This window comes from Mus caroli, chromosome 19, assembly GCF_900094665.2.
Source record: "Mus caroli chromosome 19, CAROLI_EIJ_v1.1, whole genome shotgun sequence".
Lineage (NCBI taxonomy): Eukaryota > Metazoa > Chordata > Mammalia > Rodentia > Muridae > Mus > Mus caroli.
The window spans coordinates 22,124,438-22,147,050 of NC_034588.1; the positions used below are offsets into that span (position 1 = coordinate 22,124,438).

The 22,613-nt window shown below is 43.9% G+C and overlaps 1 protein-coding gene across 1 annotated transcript in view; it reads left to right on the forward strand.

Moving 5' to 3' along the window:
* Nucleotides 1-12,697: 12,697 nt before the first annotated feature.
* The window catches only part of Dock8 (dedicator of cytokinesis 8), a 203,828-nt gene continuing 193,912 nt past the window's right edge, over nucleotides 12,698-22,613 (forward strand). The window contains exon 1 of the mRNA XM_021151299.2: nucleotides 12,698-12,969. Within this exon, the coding sequence (XP_021006958.1) occupies nucleotides 12,917-12,969 (53 nt within the window). The 5' untranslated portion in view covers nucleotides 12,698-12,916. The remainder of the gene's footprint in view (nucleotides 12,970-22,613) is intronic.

The following is a 22,613-nucleotide window of genomic DNA, read 5'->3' on the forward strand; positions in this document are numbered from 1 at the left end:
AGGAGAGTCCTCATTCCACTTATGCGGAGAGTACCGAGGAAAAGCAACCACTTCCTCCTTCTAAGACACCTTCCAGAGATGTTATAATGACCATTTTCTACAGCTGCCAGATGCCTGACTATGGTCCAGAAAGGTAATACAGCCAGGAAGGGGTGGGGATAGGAATGGGGAATCAGGGTACAGGCCTTTAGTGAAGTGGGTAGGATTACCAGGCCCAATGAGCTTTTGTTGCTGGATGAGATGCTGCTCCTGTAGAGGAGATCTACTCAGAGAAAGACCCTAACTTCTGAGAACAGAAAGAGAGGCTATAAGTAGGTTACAAGTTATCCACAGGAGTGGAAATGTCTGGACCAAGTGAAATGATCTGTAGGAGAGAAGGAGTAGTAATCTTTCAAATAGCCTCCAAAATCCTCAAGAAAGTCAACTTTGAATGTTCATCAGGCCCAGATAGCTCAACCACATCGGCAGTTCTTTAAGAGGGTTGCCATTCCTTAGACCGCCTCCCCTTCCCCCCACCCCCAGCCTCAAGGAACTGGCCACCAGCTATGGTGGAAGAAGGAAGTAGAGTAAAGTGCAGAAAACAACCTTGCTTTCTTCCTCTCCATCCCACTCCAGCCAGCCAGCCTGGAGGATAGCCTCTGGGGGCAGACAGATGGAGCCTTGATCCCTATCTCCAGGAGGTAGACTGATCTCTGATATAAAGCCATTATTTCCAACCAAGGATTTTTACCTTGGAAAGCAAGAATCATAGACACTTTCACATGAGCATTTGCATTTGCACACTCATTTTTTAAAAGTTTTTTTTTAAGCAATGATTAAATCCTGGAAAGAAGCATTTAAGGGTCCCAGGACAGCACAGAGATCCTCTTGGATCTGTATTTTTCTGTTTCTGAGTTCGAATCCTCACGTTGGCCACCTGGCTTCTAAGATTACCTATTTTGTCTGCCACTTCTACATATTAGTCCTCTCCATTCTAGTAAAGGAAAGAATTGAAGCCAAGACTCTAGACAATGATATCTTTAAATGGTGGGTTTGAGCCTCTGCCTTTTACAAAGATGTATTATTGTCGTGTGTACATGTGAATAATGTGCACGTGGGTGGAAGTTTAGGCCAGGTGAGAAAGTTACAGATGACCGCATGCAGAGGTCAAGTTATTGCCAGTGACCGATCAAGAGTAGGCTAGAGTCTCTGAAGGACTCGATACCGAAGCTCAGAGGTGGAGTAAAAGGGTAAAGACCACAATGACATCATTGTCAGGCAGAGGTCAGGGAACCTGGTAGCATTTGTTTTGGCCATACGGCCAGCAAATATTTTGGTTATGCATCTGGGCCATGGTCAAGGTCATGGAAAGTTCTGGACATGCTGCCAAGGTGGATATGACTGTTGAGGGGGTAAGGGGCTGAAAAGCACTTGAGCCGACACAAAACAGAGTTAGGGCGAAAGACAGAACAAGATGGTGCTACTCAGTCACTGCATAGGCACACATGTAGAGTTCAGAGGACGAAGTATTGTCTCTCTCCTTCCATCTTTCTGTTTTCAGAGGACCAAACTCAGGTCAGCAAGCTTGGGCTCAAAGCACTTTTATTCACTGAGGCAGCTCATCTGCCTGGATAGAAGTTTTTGACCAGATCCTTTGAGATATTTTCAATGCAGTTGATGGCTCAACCATTGAGAAGAATGGTTCTCAAACTTTGGTTTCTAACAGAGCTACCCAGGAAACGTGGAAGACATGAGGAGATCTCTGCCTTATTCTATTTCACTGAGTCTAGAGGTCTGTGTTCCTAACAACCTCTCCAGATATTCTGGACTCCAAAAATGTTCTAGAGTTTTTTCTTCTAATGAATATGGGATGGGTCCACAGTCATGTCGCCAGTTTTCAGGATCCAAAGTGCCCCCCTCTTACTCAGCACCAAATACGTTACATTATGAGAGGCACAGGAACCCCACAGTTAATTTCTCCATAGTATGACAATCAGTGTCCTGCCTGGACATTGTGAACAGAGCCAGGAGGAACTGAGCCAAGCTAGTCTGGCAGAGACTACCACGTGTCTTGCCTTTCCTTCTTCTAGAAATATTCGGGCCTTTTTTTTTTTTTTTTTCATAATGCTTAAATTGCTACAGTGACAAGCAGAGGCCTAAGTTGTGGTGACATAGACAGGAAGGAAATTGGCTAATACCAAAATGGGAAAAGGCACTTCAATAACTCACAAAAAACATTGACTTCACATTGACAGGCACCAGAGGTCAATAAAAGTTTTAGAGATTCTGCAAATCTGCCTTATTCTGTCCTTCAAATGGCTCCGTGTATTTAGGGAGACCATATGCACCCCAGACTAATAATTTAAAGTTTTACATAAACAAAAAGAACACAGGAGCGTAATAGACATGCTGAATGAGTAGATATAATAAACAGTACAACTATGGGATCGAGGAACAAGGATAATGGCATATATGCAGTAATAAAATCCATCACTCTCTATGCTAACTTAAAAATTTAATAAAAAGGGAACCAGTCAATGATTTGAAAACCACAACAATGTAGTAAACATTGGAAATATGCAATTCACCTAATACACATATGAAAATATAGCTTTGGTCTATTAAAATGCTTTTAGCCTACTAAAGTAGCAAAGATTTAAAAGAGACAATGCTCCACATTAATATACCATGATAAATGTGTTTATAATATTGCTTACAAATTGATACAAATCAACAAAAGCCAAAATTATGTTGACATTTTCCTTAAACTTCTTGTTTTAAAAATGTACACAGAATCGACCTTTGTTTACTTTTCACCTACATTCTGTAATTTTTAATTATTTAACACCATTTTACTGTCATGTTATAAATATCAATGAAGACTGTCTAAGAGTAAAGCATGGAAGTTATTACACCCTTGTTCAGTGCTCCTTGAATCCTGATTAACTGGGATCATCTAAGAATAAGGATATTCTTTTATGTAATTGTGGCATGACAACTTACTCAGGAAAACTTGGGTGTAATATCAGTATTAAATACATAGATTCATTTCTTCATATGTAGACGTGCTGAATACTTCAATAATTTTCCTTTTCACAGTTTTCCCACTTCCCATGATTCCTGGTTGTTTCATTTGCCCTGTGATTTTTAATTGGTGCTAGTTCCCCATCTATCCTTTTGTGTCTCATGAAAATGATACTTTTAAAAAGAGAAGATAAGCAGTGAATGTCCCTCAATTTCAATGCGTCTGTTTCCTCACGATTAGATTAAGGCACGTTTGGCAGGAATTTACAACTTCTTGGCTTAATTAAATTCTAGGACTGGAATCTGGGAGGAAATAATAATAAACAGGTGAAGAACTGTTGATATGGCTTTGAAGACACAGATGACAAACAATAAGAACTGTAGAGATCGTGTCTAGAGAGCATGGTCCACACACAGCACTGTGCTCTCTGCTTTGGGTCTCATCGCTAACCTCATCTCTAACTTTCTCCTTAAAATGGGAGACAGCAGTCTTTGTTCACGTTCCTCACAACTGTTCTCTCCTTCCTCTTGTTCTGTCAGCTTCAAAGAATCAACAGTTCTGAGCTAACTACAGTGAGGTTATTCTTTCCTTCAGGGCAGATGCCTTCTCAGCAGCTGGGGAGGAGCAACTGACCCACTTTTAGCCAGTAAGCACTCTTGACAGACTTCCTTAAGGACTTCTGAGAAAGGCGGAGCCTCCCATGGAGAGAGTCTCTGACTCTCACCTTCTGATCTCTGTTACTGAGTCAGATAGACTCCAGGGTTTTGTTGTTGTTGTTTGTTTGTTTTGTTTACTTTCCTTTTCTTTTTTTCTTTTTCTTTTCTCTTTCAAGACAGAGCTTCTCTGTGTACCTCTGGCTGTCCTAGAACTCGCTCTGTAGCCCAGGCTGGCCTAAAACTCAGAGATCCTCCTGCCTCTGCCTCCCCAGTCCCCCTTTCCCCCCCACACACATACTGGCTGACTAGAACCCCAGCTTTGATGGCACTGCTGAGCAGTGTACCCAGTTCTAGACCACCTTTTTCTGTCTTTCCCTTAGACTTTTCTGTCTTGCTGTTGTATAGACATCGCTGGTGGACACAAATAACAATGGTGGCAATAATAACTTGTCACTTGTCCTGGGGATATTGCAGTATTTAAACTTTAGAACAATTTTGTGGAAAAGATACTATATGGGACTGTTTTAGAGATGAGGAAGTTGAGTTACAGAGGCGCTGCATAATGTTCCAAGAGTCACCCAGCCAGTGTGACAGTTTGACTCTAAACTGTCCTCCTAAAACTCCCTTGTTAAAGGCTTGGTTCCCAGCTGGTAGAGCCTTTAAGGTAAAAGGAAGCAAAATCACGGGAAACACACCCTTGAGGCGAGCATAGACAAGATCTTTCTCCCTCCCTCCCTCCCAGCACCCCTCCCCACCTCTAACCTTCCTGGTGACTAGATTGGCAGCTTGGCTCTACATATACCCCGCACCATGATGCTCTGCTCTGCTACAGGCCCCAAAGCAATGGAGTCAGCCACTGCGCACTGAAACGCTGAGTCAAAAACCCTTTTTCCTCTTTTGAAGTTCCTACAGCTCAGGTCTTTTGTCATAGCGACACAGAGCAGACTAGAAATGAAGAAGCAGGGTCCAGGTGGCTTAATGTCAGAATGCAAATGAAACACAGCATTACCCTGCCTCCCCCAAAAATCAAAAGTGCATTTTCTTAAATCATTACAAATATAGCCAACAGAAACATATTAAATATGCAATGAGAAAGAGTAAGCTAACATGCTTGGGAGAAAATGATTATTTTATGTTCTTTCTTGTGCTCCATTTCATTAGTTATCTCATTGTATCTCACCAATTTAAGCAAAGTGTCCCTTTCAGAAGGCAGTATAAGGTGACTGTCACCAGGACAGCCTTTAGAGACAAACTTCCCACATTTGAATACTGTTACCTACAGCCAATGACTAAGTATGTAGTTGCTTAGTCTATGCCTCGGTTTCCTCCTATTTAAAATGGAGATAATGACCACGCCTACTTGATGTGTTTAAATTCTGGAATTAATTGAAATAATATATTCTTTTTTTTTTTTTTTTTGGTTTTTAGAGACAGGGTTTCTCTGTGTAGCGCCGGCTGTCCTGGAACTCACTTTGTAGACCAGGCTGGCCTCGAACTCAGAAATCCACCTGCCTCTGCCTCCCGAGTGCTGGGATTAAAGGCGTGCGCCACCACGCCAGGCTGAAATAATATATTCTTGCCTGGTACACAAGGTCTATTCAACTGATACTAACCATCTTATTTGCCCACATGACTGAACATGCACGAATGACCAGAGGATTTGGTTGGGAGTTGGTCTCCACCTCCTCTTCACTTGGTAGCTCTGCTTCCCGCCCACCTTGGGCAGTTCTTTGTGGAGGTAGATGGCCATTGATGGCCACCACCGCTGCAGAGTCACTCCCTTCCCTATGTCCTTCTCACTGGAATAAGAAAGGCGCTCTTCCATGTGACTGCATTGAGAGCTGTGGTTTTTGATACTTCCTGAGGCTCACAGATCCTTTGGCTTAAACTATGGGAGGCAGGGTAGGCCTACTTACTGTATAGGCCAAGAGAAGACAGAATGGAAATATTCAAATACGAGATAGCTTTGCTATGTGCTGAAGGTGCGAAGAGGCAAGCAGGAGTTTCTCTTTTAGCATTGTGAGGTCTGTAAGAAGTCAGACCAATACAAACTCATGGGACCATAATCATTTCTCCATGTAGACTTGCTGGGAACAGAAGTATCTCCAGAAGGAAATTATTTTTCCAAAGGAGAATGAGAGCTGAAGCCTGGAATGGAAGTATACCCCCTAAGCACCCAAACATAGGACAGTATTCTCTCTCTCTCTCTCTCTCTCTCTCTCTCTCTCTCTCTCTCTCTCTCTCTCTCACTCGATCTGCAGGAACAGAATGAACTGGAGGAATGGGAAGGATTTAGAGGATGCCAGAGAAACTGTTCAAACATAAGAACTAACAACAGAATAGGAGATAGATTCTTTCTTTGGAGAGACAAGGATGCTGTGAGTCAGAAGTGAACAGTAACCTTTTAGGGCACCTCCTCCTCCTCCTCTTCTTCTTCCTCTTCCCCTTCTCCTCCTCCTTCTTATTAGTACTATTACTAATTTGTTTATGTTACATCCCAATAGTAGCTTCCCCCATCTCCTCCCAGTCCCTCCCTCTCCCCTCCCCTCCCCACCATCCTCCCACCAGTCCCTTTCTCTTCATGGGAGAACATCAGCCCACTTTGGCATACCAAGTTACAGTAGGACTAGGAGCATCTTCTCCTAATGAGGCTAGACAAGGCAGCCTTGGCTAGGGGCAAGGTATCCAAAGACAAGCAACAGAGTCAGATACAGCTACGAGAGCAGTGGCTCTTAACCTGTGGGTTGTTACAAGGATCACATATCAAATATCCAGCATATCAAACATTTACATTATGATTTATAACAGTAGCAAAGTCACAGTTATGAAGCAGCAATGAAATAATTTTATGGTTGGGGATCACCACAACATGAGGGACTGTATTAACGTGTCACAGCATTAGGAAGGTTGAGAACCATTATTATAGAGCCATATGATACTCCAGGAAGAAGCAAAAGCACCTAGACTGGGGGACCAGCACCATATGATTTTGGGAGCTATGGCAGTTAATTGTGGATATAAACTTGATTAGATTAAGAAATATCTATAGTGGTAGAGCTGCCCTGATGGTGTGGGTGTAGGAGAGCTGACCCTGAAGGCTTGAGCCTGAGGGTAAGAGAGCCAACCCTGCCCCTTTCCTGTGGCTACAAGCAGGAGACCTGGTCCCGCCCCTCGCCTAGGCAAAGAGGGAGAGCTGGCCCTGGTGGTGCAGGTGCATGGGGAGCTGGCAGGGTGAACAACACAGCCACCACCCAGGCACAGATCCAGGACTTTGAGTTGGTCCACCACAGCATCTACCTCATCTATGAACTGCTGGAGCGTGTGAAGAGGCCAGTCCTGCAATACCTAGCTGAAGGACCTCCATGACACTGGGCAATAACAGGACATCTGAAAGGAGCCCCAGTGAGAAACTAGTATTGATAGTTTAGCAGAACGCAGAGGCCTCAAACGAGACCATTGGCTCATTGTAATGAACATTTACAAGTCAAGCTGTTTGGACAAAAGGGTGTACAGTGTGATACACTGTGACACACCATGATACACCGCAGCTTCCACGGGGGGGGGGGGGGGGTTCCCCCATTGTTTTGCCATATTTATTTTGTTATTTTCCATCTAGCTGGTACCTTCTCTAGTGTATATGCCTCTTGACCGTTTGGGGGGGGGGGAGGGTTCCCCTCTTATTTGTTGTTTTTATTTTTTATTATTTTATTTGTTTATTTGTTTTCTTTTGCTGGGGTTTCAAGGGCAGAGGGCAGATATGAAGGGGCAGGGAGATAGATGGGATTTAAGGTGCCTGATGTGAAATTCACAAAGAATCAATAAAAAGTTGTTTGTTTGTTTGTTTGTTTTTCAAGAAAACCATGTCTATAGTATCAAAATGTCTATAGTATATCAGTGAAGCACACCTCTGGGTACATCAAGGGATAGTTAACAGATGGAGAAGACATGTCCTAACTGTGGACAGTGCTCTCCCTATCCTAGACTGGATGAAAAGAGGACAAAGGAACGCCAGCATTCTCTGGTTCTTGATCTGCCCAGGTGTGAGCGAGGACTCTCACACTCTGACTGCCACACCCAGGAGCCGGATCCTGCATCCACGCCCTTTTTACCAGGATGGGTTGTCCCCTCCAACGGTGGGCCAAAATAAACCTTCCTCCATAAATCTGCTTCTTGCCAGTTATTGGTCACAGTGGTGAGGATAGCAGCTAATACGTGAGTATTGTCTGAAGTGTTTCTCAAAGAATACATGACCCTTCGCTAACATCAGCGTTTATACAAGTTAAGAAAAGTTGCCAGAAGTAGGAGGGGCATTCCCCACCTCTTGCTGCCCCACATTCTCATGGATATTAGATATTTCTCACTGTGGAATGCCAGGTAGAGAGAGATTTCTCCCAGAGGAATACCCTGCACATGCAAAAAAGCAAGTTTTATTTGCACGCAGGCCCTGTCTACCAAGGCTTCATTTTTTTTTTCTACTTTTTTTTTCTCTGAGTGGATTTGGTATCGTCTATCTTTCTGCCTGTGTCGTACAATGCTCTTTCTGCCTGCGATAGCCTCAGTGACTCTTCTCTGCCTGCCTAACTTGTCCATTAAGACTCACTTCCAACATCACTATGGCAACAAAACCATCGTGTTTGGTGTCAATCTCTCTGCTGCTCTCCCCTCCCCTCAAGAATAAGTCATTTCCTGCCTGAGCTTCCTCACTCTCCCAGAGTTTCGTACAGCAAAGGTTCCTGTGGTATTCCACAGAGCCCGGGCCTCCTTTTCCTTCTCTGTGTGTCTCATTCCTAGACCATGAGTCCTAGGAAGTCAGAGAACTGCATTGTTAATTGTGTTGATCCCGCTGTCACCAGCACAGGACTTGATCTATGGGGACCACTTGGAGAGGGTTTGGAGAATAGTTGGAAAGTGTGTGGATAAGGAAGGAGTTTCTTAATGAATCCACCCAAAGTCCCTTTAGTTACAGAATAGAGGAATTCAGTGACTATTCCCACTGAATGCAGAATACCTGCATTTGGATACAATCCAGTTTTCTTTTTTAAAATAGAATAGAGTTTATTCAGGGCATGGGGGAGGAGTTAAGAGGGGAGTAGAGGCAGAGAGAAAGGCAGAGAAAGAAAGCTACAATCCAAATCTTATAGTGAAGATACTAAAATATATTATGTGCTGGTTGGAAATAAATACAGAACAGAGCTGGAAAACACTCATCTAAAGGCAAATTAAAACACTCAAGAGAATAACACATACTGATCTCGCTTCCTTCTGAAAGACATGCGGGGAACTTGGCCACTTCTACTCGGGTTTATTTTAATAGTTAGTGAGTGGGTGCCTCCACTTATTTGAGTACCAGCTATGTGTGAGGCTCTGTTCTGGGCACTGGAACAATAAACATGAACCAACCCCCCCAAAAATAAGTTCTGTGGATCTTATGTACTATCAGCATAAAGAGGAATACATTTAAAGTAAGCAAAATAGTCAACATAGTATTCTCTCATTGTCTGCTTGCCTTGTGCCATGGCGAGTATACTGTCCTCTCACTATACTTTATTCAAACTTATTTAACCTTTCAACATACCAATCTAGTATATCAGGATAAGGGCTATGGAAAAGGAGTCAGGCAGCATCCCGGAAGATGACATTTGAATACAATCTGAGAGAATCTTGGGAAGCTGTAGAGATAGTTTTTGCAAGAAGGGAAGAGATATGCCAACGGCCTCGGTTTTCAATGTAAACTGACCCTGCTGCAGCCTGAATTCTACTAGGATGTGTTTACTGACGGTGAGATACGCTTCCTAATCAAGAAAGAGTGCTGGCAAACTGAGAGAAGTTCTCCCTTGTGTGGGACATAAAAACTTGCCTCAATCCCTGAAGAATGGAGGGAACTGGAGGTAATGTAGGCTGAAGAGAGCAGGAGGAATAACAGATAGGGAAGGCCCCAGAAAAAAGACCACTGTCTTCTCGGTGATGAGTTGTGGGTCTGCCCTGCTTTGACTGAGGCAGGCCTGTCAGTCACTGAGGGGAGGATTCACTTGATCATAGAGGCTGCTGAGAAACTACTAAGGGTAGTTGGCAGGGATGTAGGCCAGTGGCAGAGACCAATTAGACCAGAATAAGCAAGGGGTGGAGCAGGGAAGCCATTTAAGGAGTGGTTTTTGTTATCCTGACATGAACCCATGAACCAGGATGGAATCCGTACGAACACTGGTATGTTTATGAAAAAGTGATACTTTATACAGAATGTGTGACAGCCCCTGGAAGGTGGTTAGAGCTGAAAGGTAAAGGTGAGGGGGAAGCTACAGCTGACACTTTCTTTAGTCCAGACAGCAGCATGTAGGTGAAGGTCATCCAAGGTGAAGGATTCTGATTCAAAGGTGGTGGTCATTGGGATCATAGTCAACTCAAAGCGGAAGCCATAGCCGGGACTTGAGGCTTTTAGCCTACTCAGTAACTCAAAAGTTTAAATCTGAGGAATAGGGAGGCATTGCCAACAACAGCTGTGAGTGATCGTAAGAGGGAGAGCCATTAGCTCTATAGAGCTAGAAGATGTTTAAGCGGAAGTGTCTAGGTGACAGGCAGAGCTTTGGGATAGGAAATGGCCCTGCACTCACTGCTCTGTGATCTGGGACAAGTCATTGTAATCGATCAGCTCCTCGGTTTCCTCTGTTGTAGGGTAGAGACAATGGCATTACTTAGTGGTTATTATGAATTAGGTAACTGGTTAATTGTAAAGGGGCTCGAAACAGTGCCCAGTTCGGGTGTCATTTAGTTGTGTGTTAAATAATACAAGCGAGATGCAATTTACAGAAAAATAAAGTTTTGGGGAAACCTAAATGAGAAGTTAAGACAATTGATGCAGGGATGGCTGGTCGCAGAAGTCAAGAGCAAGGTTTTGTGAAAAGGGAAACAAAGTTGAATGACACAAGGCTAAAGAGAAGGAGGAAGGGCCAGAGAGGCCAGCAAATGAGGAAGGGAAGCCTTGCAGTTAGCTCTGCCCGGAGGAATAAAGAGAGAAGCTCAAGTATAGGGAACTGCAGAGACAGTGAACATGCAGAGAGGAGACGTTAGGATGGCCACTCCTGAGGTTTGCTGGTGAACCGTGAATTCGTTTGAGAGCAGATAAAGCTATGGCTAGCTCCATAGATAACATATTCTTGATGATTTCAGTGACTGTTAAGGGGATGTGAAGGTATTTCTAAGTATAAAATGACAACATGGATAACAGTAATTAGATTAAGCTAAGCTCCACAGTCAGATATTATTCATTGAATATAGTATAATGTGAGGCAAGGTGTGAGGTGCCATGATATTCTCCTGACTGGCTCAAATAAGTTTCCCTAATGGAAAAATCTGAACATTTAAGATAACCTCATTACATTTTACTTGGGTTTATGTGGAACCAAGTATATTTTTGTTTTGTATGAAAGTGCATGCCATAAACATTTAGAAACCCAAGACAAGCCCACCTGTAAGTGGACTAAAGGCTCTGGTAAAAATGTTTCAATGGGTTACTTATTGTTCACAGACTGAAGATACACACACACACAATTATTCTTTTAATATTTTTCTATCTAAGTATTTTCCCATAAATCCCATTGTAGTAAATATCTTTAGGAGACCTTTGGAAGTCAGAAACAACAGATATATATTTTTAAGCCTTCTAGAAAATTGACCCTGGGGATGAACCCAGGCCCTTGAGAGTGTTAGGCCTTGCAGTTGCTTTGTAGCACAGGCAGACCTTGAATTTGTGATCCTCTTTCTTGCCTCAGCTTTCTGAGTAGAGATTACAGGTTTGGATTTCAAGTAATAGTTGGCCTTGTTTATTAAAGTCGTGTTTTCTGTCGCTCTGTACTTATAGTCTCTGTATTGTTATGTTGTACACATTGTCTTTTATGTTTAAAGGCATTGGTATGAGGGAGGGGGAGAGTTACCTAACCAGCTCTGAAGGTTTGCTCAACTACCTACACAGAAGCAGAGGAAGAAGGCTGTCAAGAATAAATAGCATATGGTCGGCCAGTATTTCAGTATTAGGTTACAAATTAAGTTGTAGTGGACCAGCGTTGTCCAGTAAGAACTCGATGTGCCAGCAAATGTGAGCTAAGGAAGTAATTTTTACATCTTCTTAATGGGAGCCACATTTTTAAAACAGGGAAAAACAAACAGGTGAAATTATCTTTAATAATATGTTTCTTAACAGCTTCCAAAGGATTGTTTTAACATGCAATCAATACAAAAATTAAGATATTTTGCCTTATTTTTTTTCTCCACTGTCTTGGAAACCCAGTGTGTATTTATTTTCCAACCCATCTCACTTCAGACTAACCAAAAACTCAAGTGGCCAACGGCCACATGTGGCTTGTGGCTTCCATATCTAGACTCTGCAGCTTTGAGCCAAAAATATAGCCCTTTCGTGTTTCCGAAGGCAAGTTGACAAGTGGAAACACACGGAGTTCATACAACACAACTTGGACCAAACATATTACTTGAAATAGGCACAGTCTTTTCCACCCTCATCCTTTGGGGATTTTTTTTAATTTTTATTTTTATTTCTCCAGATTTCTCCTTTGTGGTCTGGTCAGGTTTCTCCATGTGAAACAGAACTCTGTTGAGATACTGGTGAATCTCAATGCTGTGTATTCCCTCAGGTTGTAAAATGAAAAATCAAATAGCTCCTAATATTTACTCCTGGGATGGAGCCATTATAATAAAGTGTCCCATGAATGACAGTGCGCCTTCGGCTGGGAAAAAGTTAACTGATGTCCTAAGAGGCTGCCTTAAAAAGAAATGTTCCCAGGAATGGCGTCAATCCACCGGGTGGCCCCTCCAGACCCCGCTGGCTGCTTCTGGATCCAGCGCTCACTGCCCCAGTCGCCCTCTGGCTCCGGCCGCCGGCGTTTCCGGCCAGCTCTCGCGATCCGCGCTCCGCGGCCACCGTGCCCGTCGGTCCGGGGTCAGCGGCGGGGGAAACGCGCGCCTGCGGCCGGCGACTCAGAGTATCCGGAGCGCGGCTCGGCGCGGCGTCCACGCCCTCGCTAAGCGCTCGGTGCGTGCCAGGCCGGGCGGCGCCGCGGGCGGCGGAGGGAGCAGAGCCCTCCCCCCGGGAGCTGCGCGGCCAAGGTGGAAATGCGGAAGTTTCCCCGGCGCGGCTGACAGATGAGGTTGGCGCCCGGCGCGCCGGGCTCTGCAGCGGCTGTGCGTTCGGGTCCCGTCCCCCCGCAGCCCCGCGAGCCCCGAAGCCGTAGAACCGCGCGCGAGCGTCATGGCCACGCTGCCGAGCGCTGAGCGCCGCGCCTTCGCGCTCAAGATCAACAGGTAAGACGGCGCGGTTCCCGGCCAGTCCGCGGCGGGGCGCGCCGGTCCCCGTGGCCACTCATTCCCGTCCTCTTGTCACCCGCGCCGCTGTCCGGACCAGCGTCTTGCGCCACCTCCCCAACCCCGCTTGGCTCCCGCCGCCCTCGCCGTTCTGAGACAGGTGGGCCGACCTGGAGCGCGGGGCCGCGCGCCCGGACTTGGCTTAACAAATTGCGCCTTCCTTCCAGTCCGGAGACAGCGGAAAGACGCTAAGTGGCTGAAAATCAGCCCTGCTTTGAAGCAGATCGGTCCGTGGTCCAGGGTTAGGGCTCTTTCAACCCCCTCTTTCCAAAAGCCATCTTGGCTTTGGATGGCAGCGCTATTTTTATACCTTGGTCCAAAAGGAGCCAACCCTGAAGTGGAAAAAAGGATTTTTAAAAAAATTCCTCCTTTAAATAAGCGAAAGGGACTGAGCTGTAGCTGACGTTTAAAGATTTCTAGCACTCTAGCAAAGTGAAGGACACAGGGATTTCCAATTTATAAACAGAGCTGCACGCCACATCTCTGTGAATTGACTGCTCATAAAGTTCTCGAGCGGCGGCGTTTCCTCCCCTGAAAACTGCTGACAAGTATTCAAGGGGGCATTTTTGCCTTGACCTGGGAAATCTAGACTGTCTGGCTAAAAGATAATGTGGAAGGGCAGCGCTCTGGAGGACTTCCAGGGTTGGTGGTTTTTTTTTTTTCTTGTTCTTGTTTGTTTGTTTGTTTGTTTGTTTTTGCATGTGGGAAGTTGACCCACAGTAATTCATCTCTGGGCTGCTAGTGAGAGAAAGTGAAGTCACTAGGAATCACCATCCTTGAATAGTGAGCGGTAAGGACCACAGAGGGCCAGTGGAGTTTCACTGTGCAGTTGTGAGCAAGACCTTTCACTTCCTTCACTACTTCATCTGTCCAATTAGTTTAATTATTAATGTGGACTGTATACAAATGCTAAAGGGTAACTATATCATAAGTCACAGTCTTCCTATCGGAGCCTTTCCCCTCATCAGGCTGTCCTGGCTGCAGTGGGGCCGTAAGGGCATAGGAAGTTTTGATGGCTGTCATCGTTGCTTCCCCACTTCTCTCTTTGTCCCTGTCATGAGAAAGAAAAAAAGCCAGGAAACAAGGAACAAGGGCAGGAAGCTGTTAGGGATTCAGGAGGGGTGACACTGATCTGAAGTGACTGTCTGGGACCTAGCGCAAGCCTAGAGACGCTCTTGCAAGGAGCTGCGGGGTTGGTATAACCCAAGGGTCGAGGATTAAGGTCCTTAGCCAGAAGTGGTAGACTTACCCATCATCCCAGCCCTCAGGAGGCTTCGACAAGAGGATCACAAGCTGGATGCCAGTCTAGGCTGCATACAGAGACCTTGCAACAGGGAAACAAAACAGAAGCAACCACCCAGGCAAAACAGTGTTAGAAAAACCAAGAACCAGGCTACATTCAAATTTCCTTACAAAGTTTTGCTGCAAACTAACTATATCCCATTGGGCATACACATTTTATATTTTTCTCATGTTTGGTCTCCTCCCTCCTCCCCCTCTTTCTGTCTCTCCAAGGTCTCTCACTTTGTTTCACAAACTGGCCTTGAACTCCCAGCACTTGACCTGCTTCAACTTTGTGATTGCCAGGGTTGCAACTGTGTACCGCCATGCCCGGCTTTTGTGTCAGTGGGAATAACCAGTATCCGACCCTAGTTTCTCCCTCTTCTGACTGTTAGGAGGACTGAGTAGAGTAGAGACAGCGCGCTTATGATGCCTGGCTCAGAATGAATGTTAAATAGCTGCTAGCTGACACGTCAGTACTGCTAGCTTCATCGTGGTCATTGCCATCTCTAATATCATCAAATCTGAGATGATACTTCAGAACCTACGAAGACAAAGTACCAAGGGCAGCTGAAGTTGGACTATTTTCCAGGCATAGGCCATTTGGGGCTGGGTATGGGGATGCCAGTGGCCACCTGCAGCTTTCTTGAGGTTATGTCTCTCACATGTGCAACACAGTGCCAAATGTTCCAAGAAGTACCCATTTAGGAAAGAAAAGTATGCTTTCTAATCTTCTGGAAAGAGTATACATTGTATTTTTCTTTTTAAAAAGAGTTTTGTTTCCCCCCTGTAAGCCACTTTGTGTATTGGGAGCAAGAGTTACACTGAGGACTTGGCTGGTATAAACAGAGTGGATTTCTGAGAATGTATTTGGTGTGGCTATAACACTCAAACCCGGCACTTAAAGGCTGAATACTGACTTGCAGATGTGCTATCAAAACCTTAGGACGCTCAGTCGTCCTGGACAGATGTGGTCAGCTTTCATTGTCCACTTGACACAATCCAGAGTCACCTGGGAGGAGAGTCAGAAATGATGGGCTGTCGGCATCGGGTTTGCCTGTGGACCTGTCTCTGTTAGATTCTCTTCATTGTTGTTTGATGGAGGGAAGACATAGCCCACATGGGCAGTGCCATTTCACAAGCTTGATCCTAAGCTGCAGAAGAGTGAGGAAAGAGGACTTGAGCAAGCCAGGGTGTGTGGGGCTTCTTCAGCGCTTGGCTGTGGATACGATTAGCTGCTTGAATTTTTGTTTTGACTTCCCCCAAAATGATGCACTGGGACATGAAATTGTAAACCAAATAAACCTTTTCCTCCGCTAAGCTGGAGATGTTTTTACTCTGGAGAGAGAAATGAAACTTGAAAGAAGGGGAAAGTGAAGCCCGGGGTGTAGTTGCACAAGGCTGTGTAATTTATAAAGACCGTGGTCCACAATGGCAGCCGGGACTACAGATGGCCCTTACATTGGCCCTCGGCATTAGGCCTGTGCTATTTTGATCTACGTGTTTTAAGAATTTCCTTTAAAAGCAAAGAGTTAACTTTAAAAAAATCATTTCTGGAAACAGCATTGACAGCTCTGCTTCTGAGCAGTACCTGCTAGGTCAACAAGGTGCTGTTCAGCAGTGTAAAACATGGAAAAAACCCTTTTTTTTTTTTTTTACCTACATGAGTGTCTATTGGTTTTTAAAATAAATCCGATTCCAAAAGTAAGACTGTGTGGAAAGGTGGCCATCAGGACTCTTAGTACACTTTCATATTTTCATCTTTCTATTTAACAATGATATTCTTTAAGACATTTGTTCTTTCTATTAATGAAATATTGTAATGTGACATATTAAAAATTAACAGTTTCAAAGAGCTTGGCTCTGGGCCCTACAGAGGAATGAGCAGTGTCTTACATACAGTCTGTGAAAAATGTTCCCCACTGCATGCAAATTTCTGTGGCTTCTTGCAAGCAGCATTGCCCAGTGCAGGGCCAGCGCCAAAGCCAGAGGAAGTCGTCAATGCTGGCAGCAGCTGTCTCGCCATGGTTGTTCTGACTCTCTGGTGCTCTCAGAACCGTATATTCACATGCTGGGTATCATCAGGGAGGACATGCTAGGAGCATCTAGTGTGACTGTAACTCCGGTTGGATATTTCGAAACATTTTTCTAGAACCAGTAACTCAGGGAGCTAAAAGACAAGACTCTACCGCTGAATTGTTCTGACTTGGAATGTCTGGTAGGCTAAGATGCATTGCTCTTGACTTTAGTTCTTCCCTGATTGTCACGAGGAAGAAAGACTAGATCTGAACAAGGTAGTCACAACAATGGTTGTGTTTGGGATTTTTAGGAACTGCTATTATCAGATGTATCATATTCCTTTAAGGAACATTCCCTTGTCAATGAGCGACCTCTTTGATGGCTGGAATAGGCTGCTTTTGTAGATGCTGGAAATCATTACTAATGCTGTGAAGATTCATCAGATAAGACCTTGATATTCTTATTCCTCTTATGCAGTGTTGGGTATTAAAGCTAGGGCCATCTGCACGGTAGGCAAATGTTTTACCACTGAGCCATATCTCAGCCTTCTTGTTTCTGTCAAACCCAGAATAAGTATAGAACTTGATCAAACGTGAAAGTAAAACAAGAACTCTAGATAAATAAAGGAAAATCATAAACTGTTGTAAGCCCTGGACACCTAGGATGGAAATAAGTAGATTGTAAGACTTGCACTTTTATATTTCTTACTGTATTAGTTAACTTTTCTGTGGCCGTGACAAGATATCATGACCCAAAGCAACTTACATACAGAAGAAAGAATTTAGTTTGGCTTACGGTTCCAGAGAGAGAGTCCATAAAGGGGGAGCGGGAGGCAAGGCAACAAGCTGTCAGAGCAGGAAGCCGAGAGGGCATATCTTCAACTGCAAACTGCAAACAGAAACAGCAGTCTAGAAATGGGCCAAGGCTTTAAGCTTTCAAGTTTGCCCCAAGTGACAAGCCTCCTATAGCTAGCTTACACTACCTCCCTAACAGGGGAATCAAGTGTTCAAACACTTAAGCTTGTGGGAAGCATTTCTCATTTCAAACTACCACACTTACTATGCGGCAGATGTGAATCTAAATGTTTATATCGCCATTCATCCACTTCTATGAATTAGGAACAATTACTGCCTTCATTTATAAGTGGGGAAACAGAACACAAGCAAGCTATTCACATTTTGATATCACACAGCTAATTAAGGCCAGATTTATATTCAGGCAGTCTGTCTCCAGAATCCTGCCCTCCTACTCACTATACCATGATGTGTCTTGGTTTTCCTTTAAAATAAAGAAGTAACAATATTTACTATCTACTAAGTACTGTGCCAGACAGCCAGGATTCCGGCACTAGTGAGGGAGGGGCTCTCCAGTGCCCATCCCTTAATGAGGAGCTAGCGGCAGCTGATACCTGCTGGAGCAGGGAGAATCATTCTTTCTTGAGGTTGTTTCCTATACACTAGTGGGTGACCCCACACCCATGTACATGTGGGTGGCACTAATTGGATTTAGTGCAATTAAAAAAAGAAACACATGGGATTGGAGGGGGAACGTGTTGAGGGGATATGAGGAGAGTGGGAGGAGGGAAATGAATGGCTGTGATCATAGTTTATTGTACAAATATATAAAATTCTCACAAAGAAAATTATTATAATAATGAAATGAGAACAGTTGAAAATGCTTATTATTGATTTGATGAGTGCACATTGTACATATATTGAAATACCACACCGTACTCAACAAATATGTAGTAATTATTTGTTAATAATTAAACTAAAACAGTTAAAAATTATAATTTTCTAAAAAGAGAAAGACATGCCAGTCAGATGGCTTAGCTGGTAAAAGAACTTGCCTGACAACATAGGAACTGTCCCTTGATGGAGAGAGAGAATAATTCCCCAATGTCATCCTCTGACCTTTACACATTTGTCATAGACACGCACCCATGTTCACACACACACACACTCACACACACACTCACACACACACACACACACACATGCACACATACTTACACACTCACACACACTCACACACACACGCACTCACACACACACACACTCACTCACACACACACACTCACTCACACACACACACACACTCACACACACACACACATGATATCATACAATTAAAAATTTTTAAGTAGAACAAAACATAAAGTATACCACTCATCATTGGGATGATTTTTATACAAGATAAAACCAGATGCTAAGAAAGAATAAAGTTACATAAAGGTTTCATTCAACGATAACCCCAAGGTACCAAAACCTGTAAATCAAGCTCTTTGGGAGGCTGAGGCAGGAGAATCACAAGACCAAATTTAGCCTCTGCAACTTGGACTCTGTCTCAAAATAAAATGTAAAAAGAGGGCTGGGGATATGGTTCTTTGACAGAGCACCTGTTCAGCATGTACCAAGCCCAGTTCTGAGAGAGAGAGGTGGGGATGGGGGGGGGGGAGACAGAGGCAGACAGAGACAAACAGAGGAGGGATGGGGAGACGGCTCAGTGGTAAAGGGTCTTGCTGTTCAAGGGACTTGCATTTGATGCCCAGAACCCACATGGAGGTGGAAGGAGATTTGAGGATTACAGTTAATTAAGTTGAATGAATCTCAGAAGAGTCCTTGACTATGAGGACTTTGAAAGTTGGACTAAATGCATTTTGTATTATGCTATGTTTAAGTATGGCCCCCATAGACTCATGCTTTTGAACAAGTCTATGGGGACCAGGGAGTGGAAGTGATGGTTTGTATATCCTTGGACCAGGGAGTGGCCTTGTTGGATTAGGTGTGACCTGGTTGGAATGGGTGTGTCACTGTGGGTGTGGGTATAAGATCCTCACCCTAGTTGCCTGGAAGTCAGTCTCTACTAGCAGCTTTTGGATGAAGACATAGAACTCTCAGCTCCTCCTGCACCATGCCTGCCTGGATACTGCCATGCTCCCACCTTGATGATAATGGACTGAACCTCTAAACCTGTAAGCCAACCCCAATTAAATGTTTTTTATAAGACTTGCCTTGGTCATGGTGTCTGTTCACAGCAGTAAAACCCTAACTAAGACAGAGGTGGAAGGAAAGAACTGACTCCATAAAGTTGTCCTCTGGTATCATGCCTGCACCCCTCACCCACACATACATATACACAATAATAATATTCAATAAAACAAAGTTTAAAGAAAAGCAACAACTCAGGGCTGGAGAAATACTCAGTAGTTAAGAGCCAGTACCTGTCTTGCAGAGGACCCTTCACATGCTTTTGTGAATGGAGGGAATGGAGGTTTTATGTGCCTATTGGCTAATGGAGAGGATACTAAGCATCATGTGGCTCCCCAGGGAGAGAGGCAGAGCTCAGAGACAAGGTCTCCTATCTCAGCTCTCCACACAGAGCTAGAGAACGGATGGGATGATGTCACAAACCATCTGGTTTTCATCTTCTTTAACAGGGGCACGAAAAGTCAGGAGGTAGGTAACCCTACTGGTCCTCTTGCTGGAGAACTCTTTTTTTTTTTTTTTTAACTCAGAAATCTGCCTGCCTCTGCCTCCCAAGTGCTGGGATTAAAGGTGTGCACCACCACGCCCGGCTGGAGAACTCTTAAGAAGCAGGGCCACTTGAGTCTTTTCAATAGCAAACAGCCAGTTACTCAATAATATCTCAGGCAATTTTATTACAGGTTAAAGCAAGAGACATATACTATTCCTGGTCCCATAAGCATCCAGGCTTATATATAGCCCAGGTTGACCTTGAACTCATGATGATCTTTATGCCTCATCCACTCATGTGCTTGGATTAGCATACATGATTACAGCCAGCTTCCAGGTCTCCATTCTTTCAGTATAGATTCATCATTGCAAATAGATCACACGTTTGCATGCATGCACACGGGACCCAAGTGCAACTCAATGAAGTAACAGCTTGGGGAGCTGAAAGGAGAACAGAAATTACAAGCAGAGCGGAAGCCACTGTGTGGGCATTTGCACGAGCTCTGCATGAAGATCAGCGGAGAACTTTGGGGAGTCAGTCCTCATTGTTTGCCTTACTAACATGGGATCTCTTGTTTCTGCCGGAGTATACTCTAGGCTAGCTGGCTCATGAGCTTCTGCTGTCTCTACCTCCCATCTCACCACATGAAGACTGCTGGGATTACAGATGTGCATCACTGCATCTGGCTTTCTCCTTGGGTTGCAGGCATTTTGCTGAACATGGCCGATCAGGCTTGTGCAAGCAAGTGCTTTTACCTGCTGAGCATCTCCCTGATTCACATTCCCTTGTAAGATTTCAAAAATGAAATCAAAAGTACAGTAGCAAAATCTAGTAAGCAAAAAGAAAAAAATAAAACTTCTCACATTTCAACCACTCATAAACTAGTAATAACCTGCTAACATTTGGATACACTCCCTTCTAGGTTTTACAAAAACAAAATCGTCTTGTGTGTGCTACATTGTAATCTTTAAAATGTGTCAACAACTCTGCAGTCAATGTAGGTCTATATTATAAATACTGTATGTGTATTATAATTTGTAAAAGTAGTTATTATTGGACATTAAGGTAATTCCCAGGTAATTTCCAGTTTTACAGATCAAGTTGAGCTTGAGAGAACAGTCTGAAGCATGGTTTCTGTGCTTCGGCAAATACTCTCATCCACATTTCTAGTAGCGGAATTACTTGTTTAAAAAATTTAAGGTTTTTTTTTTTTCTAGTTTGTTTTCTTTTTGGTGTGAATGTATGCATGTGTGTACAGTGTTGTGTCTGTGTGTGCACCCATCTATTCATGCAGAAGCCAGAAGGACATTTGGTATGCTCTCGGTTTTTTGGTTTTGGTTAGGCTTGCTGTCTAGACCTGGGCTTACCGGAGCATGTAATCACGCCAGGCGTTTTACCTGGGTGATAACATCCACACTCAGGTCTTTAGGACCTTACCCAGCCTTAGTTCTGAGCCAGCTTTAGTTCTTCATGCTTTTATTACCATGTTGTCTACTAGAATAGGTACATCACTTTCTGCTCCCGCCTCTGGCCCTGCAAATGCTCATTTTCTTGCATTCAGATCCCACCGTACCCGAACCATTTACCGTTTATCAAAAGTTTATCATTCTTTAAAGTGCTTGTTAACTTTTGACTCCTTGCCTTTTTTTTGTTTTGTTTTGGTTTTGTTTTTTATTTGTTTTTGTTTTTTGATTGTTTGTTTGTTTGTTTTTGAGACAGGGTTTCTCTGTGTAGCCCTGGCTGTCCTGGAACTCATTTTGTAGAGCAGGTTGGCCTCGAACTCTGCCTACCTCTGCCTCCCAAGTGCTGGGATTAAAGGCATGCGCCACCACCCCGGCTGACTCCTTGCCTTTTTTAAGCAATGAAAACAGTCATGCATTTCTTCTTTTTGCCTAAAGTGCAACCCGAGCTGACCGAGATGACCAGTGAAATGCTACCACCTTCCTACCACCTTATTCCTTGAATAATGTTTTCTGTTTGTTTGGTTTGGTTTTTACTTTGCTTAACAGTTTAATTCTGTCAACATCTCCTTTGAGTGTATAAACCCCAACCATTTTAAATAAAATTCTATCACAAAATAAGATTTCAAATCATGTGACTTATTGTATGTTTTCCCTGAAATGAGAGAATAGAAAATGTGAGATTATTTTTTTTCATGTTTTTTTGTGTTCCTTTTCCTGTGGGGTTGGAATTTGGGGCAAAACATCTCTCTCTGCTTAGAAACCTCTCAAATCTTCCTGGCTTCCTCTTTCATTGTTCTCTCACCACAGAGGTAAAACTTACTGAAGCCCAACTACAAATAGATTAAGAAATGTAGAACTGTAAGCAACCACAAACTCTTCCTCCCTCTCCCTTTTTCTTCTACATTTGTATGTGTGTATGGTTATGTGTGTTCACATGTGTTGGGGTGTGTGTGTGTATGTGTGTGTGTATGCGTGCACATGTGTGTGTAGTCTCTGGGTTGACATCAGGCGTCACTTTCTCTCACTGAACCCAAGCATGTCATTTTGGCTAGTCTGGCTAGCCACCTTGCCCTAGGGGTTCCTTGTCTCTGCCTTCCACTCATTGTTAGTATAGGAAGGTCATGAGACTCACCTGGCCTCTACCTATCTCCTGGCTGTCTCAATTCTCCTCACCCTTGCATGGCAACCCATTGAACCATCATCCCAGACCTTGTCTTCTATTCCCTTTTATTCTCCCCCTTCTTCTTCCTCTTCCTCCTCTTCCTTCTCCTTCCTCTCTCTGTCTCTGTCTCTGCCTCTCTCTTTGTCTCTGTCTCTCTGTCTTTCTCTCCACCTTTGTATGTT